The sequence below is a fragment of the Liolophura sinensis genome, chromosome 1 (genome assembly GCF_032854445.1).
Source record: "Liolophura sinensis isolate JHLJ2023 chromosome 1, CUHK_Ljap_v2, whole genome shotgun sequence".
Lineage (NCBI taxonomy): Eukaryota > Metazoa > Mollusca > Polyplacophora > Chitonida > Chitonidae > Liolophura > Liolophura sinensis.
In genome coordinates, this window is record NC_088295.1 from 5272873 (window position 1) to 5293096 (window position 20224).

At 43.4% G+C, this 20224-nt stretch overlaps 1 protein-coding gene across 2 annotated transcripts; it reads left to right on the forward strand.

Annotated features, from left to right (window-relative positions):
• Window positions 1-509: 509 nt before the first annotated feature.
• On the forward strand, window positions 510-13638 carry LOC135461751 (alpha-L-fucosidase-like). 2 transcript variants are annotated; one of them, XR_010443393.1, is made up of 9 exons: window positions 510-915; window positions 2712-2818; window positions 4746-4876; window positions 5046-5179; window positions 10197-10294; window positions 10388-10520; window positions 10885-11055; window positions 11363-13032; window positions 13219-13636. XR_010443393.1 is itself a non-coding variant. In XM_064738973.1 (8 exons), exons 1-8 carry the CDS (start codon window positions 548-550, stop codon window positions 11610-11612), a joined length of 1392 nt encoding a protein of 463 aa, XP_064595043.1. In that variant the 5' UTR covers window positions 510-547; the 3' UTR covers window positions 11613-13638. The 2 variants fall into 2 exon arrangements, 1 of the variants encoding a protein (XP_064595043.1); XM_064738973.1 differs by having other exon boundaries at window positions 11363-13638.
• Window positions 13639-20224: the final 6586 nt, after the last annotated feature.

Genomic DNA, 20224 nt, shown 5'->3' on the forward strand with positions numbered 1-20224 from the left:
ATCCGATTCTATTAAAACGGTTCTATGTCACTTGATCAGTCATATGCGAGGACACTTTTTTTTTTAACAGTGGCATTTTATCTGTTCAGTTAGGCTATGTTTTTATTTCGGTACTTTCGGTACTATTTTCGGGCTCTGTCCGGTTTCCTCCCACCATAATGCTGGCTGCAGGCGTATAAGTGAAATATTCTCGGTATAAGAGACCAGTCAAATAAATCAATCAATCAAATACATTTTTACTGGGCCGATTACTCAGTATTTATTTTTTTTTTCTTTGTGTGTTTGAAACCGTATAATCAAGAATATTTTACTTGTACGATGACCAAAATTATAGGTTGAGGAAGCCTGGGAACGGGAGAAAATCTTAATTCTCAGCTAGACCCTCTCTTCTACATGTATTCGTATATCGAAAGAAGATAGACAATTTCACAAAGGAAGAGCCGCCATGTTGACAAAGAGGCACGTGACTGTGAAATCAGCGCTGTCACATGACCTGCAATACGGCTCATGCATGTTTAAAATATACTCGATCAACAGTACAGTTTAAATGGCTGTCCCCGTAGTACTGCTGCTGTGTTGTGGGCTGGCGTTTGGTCAGGCGGTACGGTACGAGCCTAACTGGGCCTCCCTTGATCAAAGGCCTCTGCCCGACTGGTACGATGACGTGAAGTTCGGGATCTTCCTGCACTGGGGAGTGTTTTCCGTGCCGGGGTACGGTTACCCACCCTCCTTCCCTGGGGCCTGTGAGGCGTGGTTCTGGTGGCTTTGGAAAGGCGCCTTCGTCCCCCAGTATGAGGAGTTTGTCGCTGATAACTACCCTTCCGGGTTTTCCTACGCGGATTTTGCCCCTCTATTCCGTGCCGAGTTTTTCGATCCAGCCGAGTGGGCCGAGATTTTCCAGGCTTCTGGGGCGAGGTAATGTATGGGTTAACGTAACGTCATGATCACGGTCTACCTATCTCATATGTAAACTAATGATATCACCATGGACAAAGCCGCTGTTAGCATCCTGTTATAGCTCAGTTGTCTACCATTGATAATGATGACCAGTACAAAAGCACATTAAACTTCACCAGAACACGGGACGTCAGTACATATAAGTGACCCATTTATATCGCCTTCATTGAGCTGATAAGTCACTGGCAGTATGACCATAACAGGACTCCGTACAAACATCAGAACTAGCTATCCCCATGTATGACCAATAGGTACAAACACCAGAGTTAGCTATCCCTGTGTATGATCAATAGGTACAAACACCAGAAATAGCTATCCCTGTGTATGATTAATAGGTACAAACACCAGAACTAGCTATCCCTATGTATAACCAGTAGGTACGAACAACAGAACTAGCTATCCCTATTTATGACCTCTTAGGTACAAACACCAGAACTAGCTATCCCTATGTATAACCAGTAGGTACAAACACCAGAACTAGCTATCCCTATGTATGACCAATAGGTACAAACACCAGAGTTAGCTATACCTGTGTATGATCATTAGGTACAAACACCAGAACTAACTATCCCTGTGTATGGCTAACAGGTACAAAAACACCACAGCTAGCTATCCTTATGTATGACCAATAGGTACGAACACCAGACCTAGCTATCCCCATGTATGACCAATAGGTACAAACACCAGAACTAGCTATACCGATGTATGATCAATAGGTACAAACACCAGAACTAGCTATCCCTATGTATGGCCATTAGGTACAAACACCAGAGTTAGCTATCCCTATGTATGACCAATAGGTACAAACACCAGAGTTAGCTATACCTGTGTATGATCATTAGGTACAAACACCAGAACTAACTATCCCTGTGTATGGCTAACAGGTACAAAAACACCACAGCTAGCTATCCTTATGTATGACCAATAGGTACGAACACCAGACCTAGCTATCCCCATGTATGACCATTAGGTACAAACACCAGAGTTAGCTATCCCTATGTATGACCATTAGGTACAAACACCAGAGTTAGCTATCCCTATGTATGACCAACAGGTACAAACACCAGACCTACATATCCCTATGTATGACCAATAGGTGCAAACACCGGATTTACATCCCTATGTATGACTAGTAGGTACAAACACCAGAACTAGATATCCCTATGTATGAGCAATAGGTACAAACACCAGAGTTAGCTATACCTGTGTATGATCATTAGGTACAAACACCAGATCTAGATATCCCTATGTATGACCAATAGGTACAAACACCAGAACTAGATATCCCTATGTATGAGCAATAGGTACAAACACCAGAGTTAGCTATCTGTATGTATGACCAATAGGTACAAACACCAGATCTAGATATTCCTATGTATGGTCAGTAGGTACAAACACCTGAACTGGCATACCTCTCCGTATGTATGGCCAATTCGTTCGAACACCTGAACTTTAATATCCCTCTAGTATATCCGTCTGAATGTATTGTCAGCAGGTGAAAACACCAAACCGGCATATCGTTCTGCCTATATGATCAGTGAGTGCAAAGATCTGAACTCAATTTGCAAACGTCTGAACTAGGACTGCAAACTCCTAAAACTAGGATTGCAAACGTCTGAACTGGGATTGCAAACGTCTGAACGAGCACGAGCTGTAGATTACACGTTAAGATATGGGTAATAGATATCTTCTGCAAGTATTCTACATGAACATATGATCATTTAATCATGTGGACAAATTGACGTTTTCCTCAGATATTTGATATTGACTTCCAAGCACCATGAGGGATTCACCAACTGGCCGTCTAAAGTCTCCTGGAACTGGAACTCCATGGATGTTGGACCTCAACGAGATTTGGTCGGTGAGTTAGGCAGCTAAACAGCCATGTGGTAGCATACAGAGTCACACAGTAAAACAGCCACGCTGTACAGAAGTTGCATAACAAAACAGCCACGCTGTACAGGAGCTACACAACAAAACAGCCACGCTGTACAGGAGCTCCACAACAAAACAGCCACGCTGCACAGGAGTTCTACAACAAACAAACACGCTGTACAGGAGCTTCACAACAAACAGTCACGTTGTGCAGAAGTTACGCAACAAAACAGCTACGCTGTACAGAAGTTGCACAAAAAACAGGCTCGCTGTACAGAAGTTGCGTAACAAAACAGCCACACTGTACAGAAGTTGCATAACAAAAGAGCCACGCTGTACAGGAGTTGCACAACAAACAGCCACACTGTACAGGAGTTGCATAACAAAACAGCACGCTGTACAGAAGTTGAACAACAAAACTGCCGCGCTGTACAGGAATTGCATAACAAAACAGCCGCGCTTTACAGGGGTTACATAACAAAATAGCCAGGCTGTACATGAGTTGCATAAGAAAACAGCTACGCTGTACAGGAGATGCATAAGAAAACATCCATGCTGTACGGGAGTTACACAACAAAACAGCCACGCTGTACAGGAGTTAAACAACAAAACAGCCACGCTGTGCAGTAGTTACACAACAAAACAGCCACACTGTACAGGAGTTGCATAACAAAACACCCACGATGTACAGTAGTGACACAACAAAACAGCCGCGCTGTACAGGAGTTACACAACAAAACAGCCACGCTGTATTGGAGTTAAACAACAAAAAGCCACGCTGTACAGGAGTTCTACAACAAACAAACACGCTGTACAGGAGCTTCACAACATAACAGCCACTTTGTTCATGCGTTAAATTACTCCAAATTATTACTAAGCACTTACGTATAAATATCTAAATAAACAGGCTTGCAGTTATGTAGTATAACGTGCTTACACCAGAATAAGCAGGTAAAAGCATCACCATGCTTTGTTTAACAGTGATGCCTATAAACTGTTAGCAACTACACTTTATAACAATTCACAGTGTGCCAGTTATGACGTATAATGATTGTATAAAAATTGCAAGGCAAAACTGCTACACAGTGTATCAGTTATAGGGTGAACAATAATCATCAAACACCAGACCTAGGGATAGCTAGTTCTGGTGTTTGTACCTATTGAACATGCACATTCCGGAGTCACTTTCTACATGTTATACATTTTCTTGGAACCGCTTCGGTGGCTTAATGGTTAGAGTATCCGCCTCGAAGTCGAAAGAAGCACCTCCGCGCCGGCGCAGTTGGTAGAGCGTCCGCTTCGGGGGCAGTAGACCCTGGGTCAATCGTGCGTCAATTCTGGCTCGGGTCACACCTAAGACCTTAAAAGAGGAAGCTGTAGCTTCCTCGCTTGACTGGAAGTGCAACGACTGGTTGACCCGTATCAGTATAATGGCTCGGGTTGGGCGGCTTACTTGCGTTCGATAAATCGTTAAGTACGACGTCAAACCCCAAGCACTCACTCACTCAAAGTTAGGAGATCTAGGATCAAACCCACGTCGGATCATACCAAAGACTATGAAAATGATACTTGTTGATGTCTTGCTTGGCGCTCAGTACTGAGAGGTTAGAGCAAGGAATATATATCAGTATAATGTGACTGGCCGACAACTCGCCATACCAGGTACTCACTCTAAGACATTTTGAGTTTGCCAGTTATAAGGTATAATACCTCCACGCTATGTGCACGGCAAAATAATATCTCGCCATGAAAGAAACTCAATATAACAGTTTCTTAGAGTAACGGTGAAAGCTGTACCGTATGACAGTTATATTTCATGACCAGGTAAGTAAAACCAGGAATGTACTGTTTACACTTGGTGTAATTGCTATACCCTGTAGCGGATGAACACAATAGCCTTTTTTCTCCCACAGGTGAGCTCGCTGCGGCCATCAGGAGTAAGACGGACATCCACTTTGGCCTCTATCATTCCCTCTTTGAGTGGTTTCACCCTCTCTACCTACAGGATAAGGCGAACAACTTCACCACCCAGGAATTCATCGCTGTAAGGTCGATGAAAGAACGTTGCGCATACATAATAAGGGAAATATTGCTGTACAGTGGTTCTCTAACTAGTGAATAACAGGAAAATCTTTTTAAAAATCAAATAAATCAGTGAATAAAGTCTCACCACAAATAACTACTCCCAATCAGCATGCGTTATATGATTTCAGAGGAAGACTATGCCGGAACTGTATGACTTAGTAAAGACGTATAAGCCTGACTTGATCTGGTCCGATGGGGAATGGGAAGCCTATGATACTTACTGGAACTCTACAGAGTTTATAGCATGGCTGTACAATGACAGGTATGCCACACTTACTGGAACTCCACACAGATTATAGCATTGCTCTACAATGACAGGTATACCACACTTACTGGAACTCCACACAGATTATAGCATGGCTTTACAATGACAGGTATACCACACTTACTGGAACTCCACACAGATTATAGCATGGCTCTACAATGACAGGTATGCCACACTTACTGGAATTCCACACAGATTATAGCATGGTTCTACAATGACAGGTATGCCACACTTACTGGAACTCCACACAGATTATAGCATGGTTCTACAATGACAGGTATACCACACTTACAGGAACTCCACACAGTTTATAGCATGGCTCTACAATGACAGGTATGCCACACTTACTGGAACTCCACACAGATTATAGCATGGCTCTACAATGACAGGTATGCCACACTTACTGGAACTCCACACAGATTATAGCATGGCTCTACAATGACAGGTATACCACACTTACTGGAATTCCACACAGATTATACCATGGCTCTACAATGACAGGTATACCACATTTACTGGAACTCCACACAGATTGTAGCATGGCTCTACAATGACAGGTGTACCACACTTACTAAAATTCAAAACAGATTATAGCATGGCTCTACAATGACAGGTATGCCACACTTAATGAAACTCCACACCGATAATAGCATGGCTCTACAATGACAGGTATACCACTCTTACTGGAACTCCACACAGATTATAGCATGGTTCTACAATGACAGGTATACTAAGCTTACTGGAACTCCACACAGATTATAGCATGGTTCTACAATGACAAGTATACCACATTTACTGGAACTCCACACAGGTTATAGCATGGCTCTACAATGACAGGTATACCACCCTTACTGGAACTCCACACAGATTATAGCATGGCTCTACAATGACAGGTATGCCACACTTACTGGAACTCCACACAGATTATAGCATGGCTGTACAATGACAGGTATGCCACACCTACTGGAATTCCACACAGATTATAGCATGGCTCTACATTGACAGGTATACCACACTTACTGGAACTCCACACAGGTTATAGCATGGCTCTACAATGACAGGTATGCCACACTTACTGGAACTCCACACAGATTATAGCATGGCTCTACAATGACAGGTATGCCACACCTACTGGAATTCCACACAGATTATAGCATGGCTCTACATTGACAGGTATACCACACTTACTGGAACTCCACATAGATTATAGCATGGTCCTACAATGACAGGTATACCACACTTACTGGAACTCCACACAGGTTATAGCATGGCTCTACAATGACAGGTATGCCACACTTACTGGAATTCCACACAGATTATAGCATGGTTCTACAATGACAGGTATGCCACACTTACTGGAATTCCACACAGATTATAGCATGGTTCTACAATGACAGGTATACCACACTTACTGGAACTCCACACAGATTATAGCATGGCTCTACAATGACAGGTATGCCACATTTACTGGAGCTCCACCCAGTGTATAGCATGGCTCTACAATGACAGGTATACCACATTTACTGGAACTCCACACAGATTATAGCATGGCTCTACAATGACAGGTATACCACACTTACTGGAACTCCACACAGATTATAGCATGGCTCTACAATGACAGGTATACCACACTTACTGGAACTCCACACAGATTGTAGCATGGCTCTACAATGACAGGTATACCACATTTACTGGAACTCCAAACAGATTATAGCATGGCTGTACAATGACAGGTATACCACATTTACCAGAACTCCACACAGATTATAGCATGGCTCTACAATGACAGGTACACCACACAAAGTGGAACTCCACATAGATTATAGCATGGTTCTACAATGACAGGTATGCCACACTTACTGGAACTCCACACAGATTATAGCATGGCTCTACACTGACAGGTATACCACACATTGCGGAACTCCACACAGATTATAGCATGGTTCTACAATGATAGGTATACCACACTAACCGGAACTACACACAGATTATAGCATGGCTCTACAATGACAGGTATGCCACATTTACTGGAACTCCACACAGATTATGGCATGGTTCTACAATGACAGGTATACCACCCTTACTGGAACTCCACACAGATTATAGCATGGCTCTACAATGACAGGTATGCCACACTTACTGGAACTCCACACAGATTATAGCATGGTTCTACAATGACAGGTATGCCACACCTACTGGAATTCCACACAGATTATAGCATGGCTCTACAATGACAGGGACCGGCCTGGATAGCACAGTTGGTAGAGCGTTCGCTTCGGGACCGGTAGACCCAGGATCAATCCTTGGTCGAGTCACACCTAAGACTTTAAAAGAGGAAGTTGTAACTTCCTCGCTTGGCGTTCAGCATGAAGGGGATAGTGCAACAACTGGTTGACCCGTATCAGTATAATGGCTCGGGCGGGGCGGCTTACTTGCCTTCGGTAAGTCGTCTCAGTGATGCAGCACTAAAAAAAAGAGCGGTGGAAATCCGTCCTGCAACAAGGAGGCACATTACACGTGCATGCACCCTAATGATTCCTTCGTCGTCATATGACTGAAAAATTGTTGAGTACGACGTTAAACCCCAAGCACTCACTCACTCACTACAATGACAGGTATACCACACTTACTGGAATTCCACACAGATTATAGCATGGCTCTACAATGACAGGTATACCACACATTGCGGAACTCCACACAGATTATAGCATGGTTCTACAATGATAGGTATACCACACTAACCGGAACTCCACACAGATTATAGCATGGCTCTACAATGACAGGTATACCACACTTACTGGAATTCCACACAGATTATAGCATGGCTCTACAATGACAGGTATACCACACATTGCGGAACTCCACACAGATTATAGCATGGTTCTACAATGATAGGTATACCACACTAACCGGAACTCCACACAGATTGTAGCATGGCTCTACAATGACAGGTATACCACATTTACTGGAACTCCAAACAGATTATAGCATCGCTGTACAATGACAGGTACACCACACTTACCAGAACTCCACACAGATTATAGCATGGCTCTACAATGACAGGTACACCACACAAACTGGAACTCCACATAGATTATAGCATGGTTCTACAATGACAGGTATGCCACACTTACTGGATCTCCACACAGATTATAGCATGGCTCTACAATGACAGGTATACCACACATTGCGGAACTCCACACAGATTATAGCATGGTTCTACAATGATAGGTATACCACACTAACCGGAACTCCACACAGATTATAGCATGGCTCTACAATGACAGGCATACCACATTTACTGGAACTCTACAGAGCTTATAGCATGGCTTTAAAATGACAAGTATACCACACTTACTGGAACTCTACAGAGCGTATAGCTTGGCTCTACAATGACAGGCATAGCACGCTTAATGGAACTTCACATAGTTTATCACATGACTCTACCATGACATGAATACCACACGTACTGGAACTCAATACAGTTTATGGCATGCCCTATAATGACAGGCATGCCACGATTAAAAGAACTCCACACAGTTTAAAGCATAGCTCTACAATGACAGGTATATCACACTTACTGGAACTCTACAGAGTTTAGAGCACGGCTCTACAATGACAGGCATAACAAATTTACTGGAATTCTACAGAGCTTATAACATGGCTTTACAATGACAAGTATACCACACTTACTGGAACTCTACAGAGCTTATAGCTTGGCTCTACAATGACAGGCATACCACATTTACTGGAACTCTACAGAGCTTATAGCATGGCTTTACAATGACAGGCATAGCACGCTTAATGGAACTCCACATAGTTTATCACATGACTCTACCATGACATGAATACCACACGTACTGGAACTCAATACAGTTTATGGCATGCCCTATAATGACAGGCATACCACGTTTAATAGAACTCCACACAGTTTAAAGCATGGCTCTACAATGACAGGTATACCACACTTACTGGAACTCCATATAGTTTATGGCATGGCTGTACAATGACAGGTATACCACACTTACTGGAACTCCATACAGCTTATAGTATGGCTGTACAATGACAGGTATACCATACTTACTGGAACACCACACAGTTTATAGTATGGCTCTACAATGACAGGTATACCACACTTACTGGAACTCCATACAGTTTATGGCATGGCTGTACAATGACAGGTATACCACACTTACTGGAACTCCATACAGTTTATAGTATGGCTGTACAACGACAGGTATACCACACTTACTGGAACTCCATACAGTTTATAGCATGGCTCTACAATGACAGGTATACCACACTTACTGGAACTCTACAGAGCTTATAGCATGGCTATACAATGTCAGGTATGCCACACTTAGTGGAACTCCATACAGTTTATAGCATGGCTTTACAATGACAGGCATACCACATTTACTGGAACTCTACAGAGCTTATAGCATGGCTATAGAATGACAGGTATGCCACACTTACTGGAACTCTACAGAACGTATAGCTTGGCTCTGCAATGGCAGGTATACCACGCTTACTGGAACTCCACAGAGTTTGGAGCAGGACTCTACAGTAACAGATGTACCACACTTACCGGAACTCCACAGAGTTTATAGTATGACTCTACAATGACAGGTGTACCACACTCACTGGATCTCCACACAGTTTAATACTGGAACTCCACAGAGTTTGTAGCTTGACTCTACTGTGGCAGGTGTACCACATGTGAGTATGGTTGAATAGATTATTGAGTTGAATTGTTTAACTGAGTTCAATTGGTTGTTGCTTGACGCCACACTGGAGATTTATTCACTTAACCCGTAGTGGTCAGTTTACGGGATCAGGAAACCTAAATGCCTGGGTAAACCACGTATCGTTATCGCCACACTCTCCCACGTGTGACGTACAGATGACCAGACCATGTTTGTGGAAAACATGCGACGGTGGGTGGCCACTTATTGCCCACTTATTAACTACCATGGCATTTGACTCTAATTTATACTTCCTTTATTTATTGCAGTCCGGTGCGAGACTACGTGGTAATTAATGACAGGTGGGGTATCGGGGATAGGTGCAAACATGGAGGTTATTACACCTGTGATGACCGCTACAATCCAGGTAAGAGTTTTAATTACCATGAAGTACGCTTGTCACACTTTTAACATTGAATGCAGCACAGTTACAATGGTTTTGCCGTTAAATTTGTTCTAGGTGTCCTACAAAACTATAAATGGGAGAATGCGATGACACTGGAAAAGGATGCTTGGGGTTACCGTCGTAATGCCGTGTTAGACGACTATCTGACTATAGAAGAGCTGGTTGCCCTGCTCGCTCAGACCGTCAGGTGAGACACCTGCTGGAATCGAACCGCTACCGTATCAGTGGGTCTTGGTACGTGTGCACGTAGGGGAGGAGTTAATCATGTCTGAATGACTAACAAGGAAGAAAAGATCAAGCAAAATACATAGTCCAATTTCTGCCCTGGCTCGCATCTTTACTCTCTTCACTGACATGATCGGTTTTAAAAGAGTTCAAAAGGATAGAATAATCTTGAACATGTGGATAATCGTCAGTGGGAGTTGCACCTGTGAGCAGAAAACACACAAGAGAAAGATATCCTCAAAATAGCATGATTCTGTCCCATCAGATGGTCAAAGCATTTACCATGACTGGGTTTCCCATTCTCACGCTTGACATTGTCATTTCAGTACGGGGGGGAATATGGTTCTAAACGTGGGCCCTACTGCCGATGGTCGGATTACACCCTTGTTTGAAGAGAGACTGCGCCAGATGGGGAAATGGTTGGAAGTGAATGGGGAAGGGATATACAAGACAAAACCATGGAAATTCCAAAATGATACGGTTAACCCGGACGTGTGGTGAGTCTGTGACCCTCCGTGATTTTCTCATGTTAGTGCGTGTAATGCCGGTACTGATGTGAATACATCCTGTAAAGACAAAACGTTTTGAACACGGTGATTGTGTAGGATACTCATAAAAAGTCAGTACCCAATCCAACAGATTCCTTATTCTGTATATACTGATCTAATAATATACACAAATCATCTATATTTTGAACTGATCGTTTGAACATCCCATAGCCTATCAATGACCAATTGCTGATGCTCAATAGCCCGGGTAGCCTAGCCGGTATAGATAATACTCTCTACTAATGCTGATTTGCAGGTACACCACCAGTAAGGTGAACTCGTCCGTGTATGCGATACTACTGAAGTGGCCCAACACGGACACCCTGTACCTGGATGCTGTTACAGCCACGTCCAGCACTGTGGTCACTCTGCTTGGCTACCCTGGGCACCTCTCCTGGACCCCAATCAATCCCAGGGGACTCAGCATCATGATACCACCTATACCTATCAATAAAATGCCCTGCGAATGGGGATGGGTGTTTAAACTAGAAAACTTAGAGCCCTAGCACATATTTTATTATCTTACTCTCTGTCTCTCCATAGGCTGTGTAAATCGACTTTTCTTCCAAAGGTCTAAAATCATTCTGAACATTTCTGACCTTGTTCTTTCCAAATTCCGAATTTGTTCTGACCGTCTCCTGCTTAAATTCTGCAATCTTCTGGACCAAATTGTGACACTAACCTGATCAAACTGTGAAAGTGTCAACTTATGACCTTGTCCTGACCAAATTGTGAAAGTTTCCTGACCAAACTGACCGTGCCCTGAACTAATTTTGACATTATCCTAATCAATTTCTGACATTGCACAGACTAAGTTCTGACATTTTCATGACCAAAGTTCTGACACTGACCAGAGATAACCAAATTATCATCTTGCCCTGACCAAATTGTGAAGCTGGCCTGACCAAATTGTGATCTTGCCCTGACCAAATTGTGAAGCTGGCCTGACCAAATTGTGATCTTGCCCTGACCAAATTGTGAAGCTGGCCTGACCAAATTGTGATCTTGCCCTGCCCAAATTCTGACGTTGCAATGACCAAATTCTGACCTTCTCTTCACCGCATTCTGAAATTGCCATGACCAAATTTTGTCAATGACCTGACCAAATTGTTGTTTTTGTAATTGTAATGTAAGAAAGGTATACCAAAATATCAAAGCAGACGTCCTAAGGCGTTGGCCAATATTGCTGGCTTAAGGTTGGATATCTGTATGCATGTTCTCTTTTATCGAATGTTGGAGGTATGCACATAGAGCATTCCAACAGTCTGTCCTAATGGAGGGGTGTTTGGTTGAAGCATTCTGAGAAAACTGTTATTCGTCTTACATGACCCAAAAACTTCAAACCGCCGTTTAACGTAATGTTAAAATTGTTGTGGTGGGTTCTACTTTTTACCTCTACTAACTCAAGATAAATGCAGACGTCTATATCGATGAAAGGATGTTAAAATTGCTTAAAGGGTTTCCGGATGCAGGCAGTGTTTGATGCTGGTAAAGGAGCGCGAATTGCCAGTGGGATGGAGCCCAGCACCATTGAAACGTTCCACCGTTCGGTCTACACGCATTCCCCAACTGTTTGACGGTCAGGTGGTACATTGTCAGTGGTATGTAGCCTATCGCCTGCCAACTGTTAGTCCACATGTACCCCCGAATCGGTCGCCGGTGAGGTGATAGATTGTCCACGAGATGTAGTCCAGCAGCGCAGCAGCAGTCCATCGTTAGGTCTACAAGCATCCCCCAACTGATTGGTAGTGAGGTGGTAGAATGTCCATGAGATGTAGTTCAGCGCCGCACCAGCCGTCCATCGTTAAATCTACATGCATCCCCAAACCGGTTGGTGGTGAGGTGGTAGATTGTCGATGGGATGGAGCCCAGCAGCGCACCAGCAGTCCATCTTTAAATCTACATGCATCCCCCAACTGATTGGTAGTGAGGAGGTAGATTGCCGATGGGATGGAGCCCAGCACCGCACCAGCAGTCCATCGTTAGGTCTTCATCTCCCCCCCCCCCCCCCCCTCCAACTGATTGGTGGTGAGGTGGTAGATTGCCGATGGGATGGAGCCCAGCAGCGCACCAGCAGTCTATCGTTAGGTCTTCATTCATCCTCAGTTGGAGGTGAGGAGGTAGATTGCCGATGGGATGGAGCCCAGCAGCCCACCAGCAGTCCACCGTTAGCTCTACAAGCATCCCTCAACTATAGTATGTTTCTTTTAACTTACATATTCCGCTAGATCTGTAAATTCACACGTACCCGCTAATAAAATTGCATTTCATTGGTGACGATGCTTGAGACAATTGAGCTAGCGAACCCCGTACCCCACGTCTCAGTCATGACTTGGTCTGTACAGTAGACAGGTGTCATCCTCAGCTAATACTGTCGTCATGACTTTGTCTGTACAGTAGACAGGTGTCATCCTCAGCTAATACTGCCGCCATGACTTGGTCTGTATAGTAGACATGTGTCATGACTTGATCTGTATAGTAGACGGGTTTCATCCTCAGCTAATACTGCCGTCATGACTTGGTCTGTATAGTAGACAGGTGTCATCCTCAGCTAATACTGCCGTCATGACTTGATCTGTATAGTAGACGGGTGTCATCCTCAGCTAATACTGCCGCCATGACTTGGTCGGTATAGTGAACAGGTGTCATCCTCAGGTAATACTGCCGTCATGTCTTGGTCCGTATAGTAGACGGGTGTCATCCTCAGCTAATACTGCCGTGATACCTTGGTCTGTATAGTAGACGGGTGTCATCCTCAGCTAATACTGCCGCCATGACTTGGTCTGTATAGTGGACAGGTGTCATCCTCAGGTAATACTGCCGTCATGACTTGGTCTGTATAGTAGGACGGGTGTCATCCTCAGCTAATACTGCCGTCATGCCTTGGTCTGTATAGTAGACATGTGTCATCCTCAGCTAATACATTTGTCACGACTTGATCTGTATGGTAGACGGGTGTTATACTCAGGTAATACTGCCATCATGCCTTGGTCTGTATAGTAGACATGTGTCATCTTCAGCTAATACATCTGTCATGCCTTGGTCTGTATAGTAGACAGTGTTATCCTCAGCTAATACTGCCGTCATGAATTCGTATTTACAGTAGACCGGTGTCATCCTCAGCTAATACTGCCGTCATGTCTTGGTCTGTATAGTAGACAGGTGTTATCCTCAGCTAATACTGCCGTCATGAATTGGTATTTACAGTAGACGGGTGTCATCCTCAGCTAATACTGCCGTGATACCTTGGTCTGTATAGTAGACTTGTGTTATCCTTAGCTAATACTGCTGTCATGACTTGGTCTGTATAGTAGACGGTTGTTATCCTCAGCTAATACTGCCGTCATGACTTGGTCTGTGTAGTAGACGTGTCACCCTCAACTAATACATCTGTCATGCCTTGGTCTGTATAGTAGACAGGTGTCATCCTCAGCTAATACATTTGTCATGACTTGATCTGTATGGTAGACGGGTGTCATACTCAGGTAATACTGCCGTCATGCCTTGGTCTGTATAGTAGACATGTGTCATCTTCAGCTAATACATCTATCATGTCTTGGTCTGTATAGTAGACAGTGTTATCCTCAGCTAATACTGCCGTCATGAATTGGTATTTACAGTAGACGGGTGTCATCTTCAGCTAATACTGCCGTGATACCTTGGTCTGTATAGTAGACGGGTGTCATCCTCAGCTAATACTGCCGTGATACCTTGGTCTGTATAGTAAGACGGGTGTCATCCTCAGCTAATACTGCCGTGATACCTTGGTCTGTATAGTAGACGGGTGTAATCCTCAGCTAATACTGCCGTGATACCTTGGTCTGTTACAGTAGACGGGTGTTATCCTCAGCTAATACTGTCGTCATGACTTGGTCTGTATAGTAGACAGGTTTCATCCTCAGCTAATGCTGCCGCCATGCCTTGGTCTGTATGGTAGACAGGTGTCATCCTCAGCTAATACATTTGTCATGACTTGATCTGTATGGTAGACGGGTGTCATACTCAGGTAATACTGCCGTCATGCCTTGGTCTGTATAGTAGACATGTGTCATCTTCAGCTAATACATCTGTCATGCCTTGGTCTGTATAGTACACAGTGTTATCCTCAGCTAATACTGCCGTCATGAATTGGTATTTACAGTAGACGGGTGTCATCCTCAGCTAATACTGCCGTGATACCTTGGTCTGTATGGTAGACGGGTGTCATCCTCAGCTAATACTGCCGTGATACCTTGGTCTGTATAGTAGACTTGTGTTATCCTTAGCTAATACTGCCGTCATGACTTGGTCTGTAAAGTAGACGGTTGTTATCCTCAGCTAATACTGCCGCCATGACTTGGTCTGTATAGTAGACGTGTCATCCTCATCTAATACTGTCGTCATGACTTGGTCTGTATAGTAGACAGGTGTCATCCTCAGCTAATACTGCCGTCATGACTTGGTCTGTATGGTAGACGGGTGTCATCCTCACCTAATACTGCCGTCATCCCTTGGTCTGTATAGTGGACGGGTGTCATCCTCACCTAATACTGCCATCACGACTTGGTCTGTATAGAAGACAGTGTCATCCTCAGCTAATACTGCCGTCATGACTTGGTCTGTATAGTAGACGGGTGTCATCCTCAGCTAATACTGTCGTCATGACTTGGTCTGTATGGTAGACGGGTGTCATCCTCATCTAATACTGTCGTCATGACTTCGTCTGTATAGTAGGCAGGTGTCATCCTCAGCTAATACTGCCGTCACGCCTTGGTCTGCATGGTAGACAGGTGTCATCCTCAGCTAATACTGCCGTCATGACTTGGCCTGTATAGTGGACGGGTGTCATCCTCAGCTAATACTGCCGTCATGACTTGGTCTGTATAGTAGACGGGTGTCATCCTCAGGTCTGTATAGTAGACGGGTGTCATCCTCAGCTAATATTGTCGTCATGACTTGGTCTGTATGGTAGACGGGTGTCATCCTCATCTAATACTGTCGTCATGACTTGGTCTGTATAGTAGGCAGGTGCCATCCTCAGCTAATACTGCCGTCACGCCTTGGTCTGTATGGTAGACAGGTGTCATCTTCAGCTAATACTGTCGTCATGACTTGGTCTGTATAGTAGACGGGTGTCATCCTCAGCTAATACATTTGTCATGACTTGGTCTGTATGGTAGACGGGTGTCATCCTCAGCTAATACTGCCGTCATGCCTTGGTCTGTATAGTGGACGGGTGTCATCCTCACCTAATACTGCCATCATGACTTGGGCTGATGTACACTAGACAAGCGCAAGCTGGATTTTCACTACGCTCTAGACGTTTGAGCTAGCGAACCCCGTACCATACTTCTCAGTAAGTGTTGGAAGAATTGTGTATTTGTTAGTTGCGTTGTATTACCTGATGATGTTTATGGTGGGGTCTAATACATATAGGCAAGTCAAGAATGTCTAGAAAATGTTTCACCTGCATGTGTGTCCGGAAGAAAGTGCTAATCCACTTGTTCATTTGATGCTTTTCACTATATAAAAGAAGTTACTTTAACCTCAAAACGAAAATAATCACATATTGTATGACAAATGTTTCATGTCAGCTTTAACACCTTTAAATAGAAGACAACGAACGTGGTTTTGAAGCCCAACACGACAAAGTTAATTTCTGATCAAAAGTCACCTTAACTCAAACATTACTAGGTATTTATGATGTATCTGTTTTAGCTTGCCTCCGTGTAAATTGGCGGACGTTTCTTTTCATTAGTTGTTCTTTTGCGATACTGTTGTCTCGCTTAGTTATCCCGAATGACATGGGCCCAGTTGTTCAAAAGTGTATTAGCAGTCAATCCCGGAATTAACTTTAGTCTGGATTTAAGTACCAGTAGTTTTGTATAATGTCTGGGCTTAATTTGAACAATCGGCACCTGCGGTTCTACTGCTAAACTTAATAACTACGTATCCTGTAGATCTCAAGAGGCTGGTCAGTGCCGAGCTTTGACACGAAGAAAACCCCCCATGTGGATAAATCGAGTTCCTTCTCAGTGATTCTATACAATTGAATAGTGAGCATCACCTGAGTCGAGTGTACTGGAGGCTTGGTATGTTGGTGGCATGTTCTATATAACCCGTGATTTGTACAGACAATTGTGTTCATGTGCCAGAAATTGCTCTACATAGCTGTGGTTATAAAACAGCTTTTATTTCAATTGTTGCCGAGATAACCCGTATCCGTGATCAAGCCGTATACATCCGATATGACTGATGGATCAATGCTGATAGGTCTATACAGGCTAAATGGCCCAAGCTCCGATAAAGTGTTGTCCATCTTATCACCGACGCCAACCGTATCTACAACAATATCAGGAATGTAGACTTCGGTTCGGACGAAGGCGACTAGGCCTAAATCTAAAGCAGATAAACGTTAACTAGGTAACTGTAGTACCGGTACACTTATCACAAGTTTCTTTGTGTTTTTCTATCCAACTGCTCCCTTCTGTTTCCTGATCCATTTCGCGCCCGTAGAATATATTACAGTGCTATAGGTCCCTTCCGGAACTGATCTCATACCATTGCATACCACTTGACAACATGCGTTAGTAAATTGACCATAAATACCTAGCTTTACTACAAAAATATTATGGGCTTAAACATGCGTTCCCACATCGCCTCTACGGTAAGGATACCATCTGTATAATTGTTTTGCAAAAAACAACTCTGGCCGTTTTTCACACCAAAAACACAGAGATCAAAGCCCTCTGTAGCCTGTTACCAGGTTGTCAACCTGGTTATTCTCAAGGTAGGTGAAACTCATCAATACTTACATTTCAGCCATATACCAGACTGTGAGATGAGTTATGGTGATGTGATCTATTGTTACATTTCAGCCACATACCAGACTGTGAAATGAGTTATGGTGATGTGATTTATTGTTACATTTCAGCCATATAACAGACTGTGAGATGATTTATGGTGATGTGATCTATTGTTACATTTCAGCCATATAACAGACTGTGAGATGATTTATGGTGATGTGATCTATTGTTACATTTCAGTCATGTATCAGATTGTGAGATGAGATATGGTGATGTGATCTATTGTTACATTTCAGTCATATAACAGACTGTGAGATGATTTATGGTGATGTGATCTATTGTTACATTTCAGTCATATAACAGACTGTGAGATGAGGTATGGTGATGTGATCTATTGTTACATTTCAGCCATATAACAGACTGTGAGATGATTTATGGTGATGTGATCTATTGTTACATTTCAGCCATATACCAGACTGTGAGATGAGGTATGGTGATGTGATCTATTGTTACATTTCAGCCATATACCAGACTGTGAGATGATTTATGGTGATGTGATCTATTGTTACATTTCAGCCATATACCAGACTGTGAAATGAGTTATGGTGATGTGATCTATTGTTACATTTCAGTCATATAACAGACTGTGAGATGAGGTATGGTGATGTGATCTATTGTAACATTTCAGTCATATACCAGACTGTGAGATGAGGTATGGTGATGTGATCTATTGTTACATTTCAGTCATATACCAGACTGTGAAATGAGTTATGGTGATGTGATCTATTGTTACATTTCAGTCATATAACAGACTGTGAGATGAGGTAGGGTGATATGATCTATTGTTACATTTCAGTCATATAACAGACTGTGAGATGAGGTATGGTGATGTGATCTATTGTTACATTTCAGTCATATAACAGACTGTGAGATGAGTTATGGTGATGTGATCTATTGTTACATTTCAGCCAGATACCAGACTGTGAGATGAGGTATGGTGATGTGATCTATTGTTACATTTCAGTCATATAACGGACTGTGAGCTGAGGTATGGTGATGTGATCTATTGTTACATTTCAGCCAGATACCAGATTGAGAACCAAGATATGTTGGAAGTTATCAAAAGTTACATTTAAGTCATATGCCAAACTGTGAAGCAAGATATGGTAAAGTTATCAATTCCGGTAGTTACATTTTATACATTCACCACACTGAAAACAAATATGTATTGAATTTATGAATAGTTACATTTCATCCATTTACCAGATTGTGAACCAAGGTATAGTGATAGAAACTCAATTGGTTGATTGAGTGCAGTTTGTACAATCCAAAGTGCAGAGCATCTTCACGGGCACTGTACTCGTCACGGTGCGTGCCAACGGTTTGCCGCCAAATCCTACCAATGAACAGCCTGCTGATATAATTCTATTTGTTGGCCACCAGGTTGATTCAGTTAGAAGTGAACTTCCAACTGGTTAATTGTGCTGAAGCTTTATTCCAAGCAGACTCTGAAACAGTAGAGGGAGAAACTTCGACAACTGGGTTTCAACATCCCACACTCGGGATTTAACAAAACCCAGTTGGTGGCTTCATTTAAAGCAAAGCGAGGAGGCTCGACTTGCTCGCCCGCCCAGCAGACGCCCGCCCAGCACACGCCCGTCGTCGAAATGAGGGCAGCGGAGTCCAACAACAGTGCATGCACCGAAAGTTTGGATGCAGCGAATCCTGATTGCGGCGTGATCCTGAGTCATTCCCGAGTACCACGGCGCCATAGAGCACCCCTGGCTCGGATAACCCCACGCACCAGTGAGAGTGGTTTTGAGCACATCAAAAGAGAGAGGTTCATGTTGCGGAGTTACGAGAGTTGTGGAGCTCTATTTACCAGAGCGCCGGTGCAAATGCGTACAGGGCCCCTGTGAATGGTACATATGTTTTCATGCCACTGTTTGCTGGAGTGGGAGCGACAGAGAGAGTGCATAACGTAGAATTGGCATATGCAAGTATTTAGTGCCCTGAACCGATGACTCCGTGGCGTTCCATCCATAGGACAGTACAATTGGCTTCAATCATTTCCAATCCAGCCAGACAACTGGTAAGCTCATGGACTACCATGGTGCTCCTTCGTACACAGGAAAGAACTCTGTACAAGGCGAAGACATTCACCTGGCCTCACTTCTTGTGTCCGAACTTGGCCAATGTCGCGTAATTGTAACTAGCAACGGTGAGTCTTTTCAGATGAAAACTGACGCTAGACTACAACGTGACTTGTCATAAGGAAAATTTATTCAGGCGTTCACAGTCTACAAAAGTACTATGTCTGAGGCTTATCCATT

Coding starts and splice junctions, on each gene's coding strand:
- LOC135461751 (XM_064738973.1), top strand. CDS start 548: ATGGCTGTCCCCGTAGTACTGCTGCTGTGTTGTGGGCTGGCGTTTGGT. Junction 4,877..5,045: donor CCACCCAGGAATTCATCGCT/GTAAGGTCGATG, acceptor ATATGATTTCAG/AGGAAGACTATGCCGGAACT. Junction 10,295..10,387: donor TGATGACCGCTACAATCCAG/GTAAGAGTTTTA, acceptor AATTTGTTCTAG/GTGTCCTACAAAACTATAAA.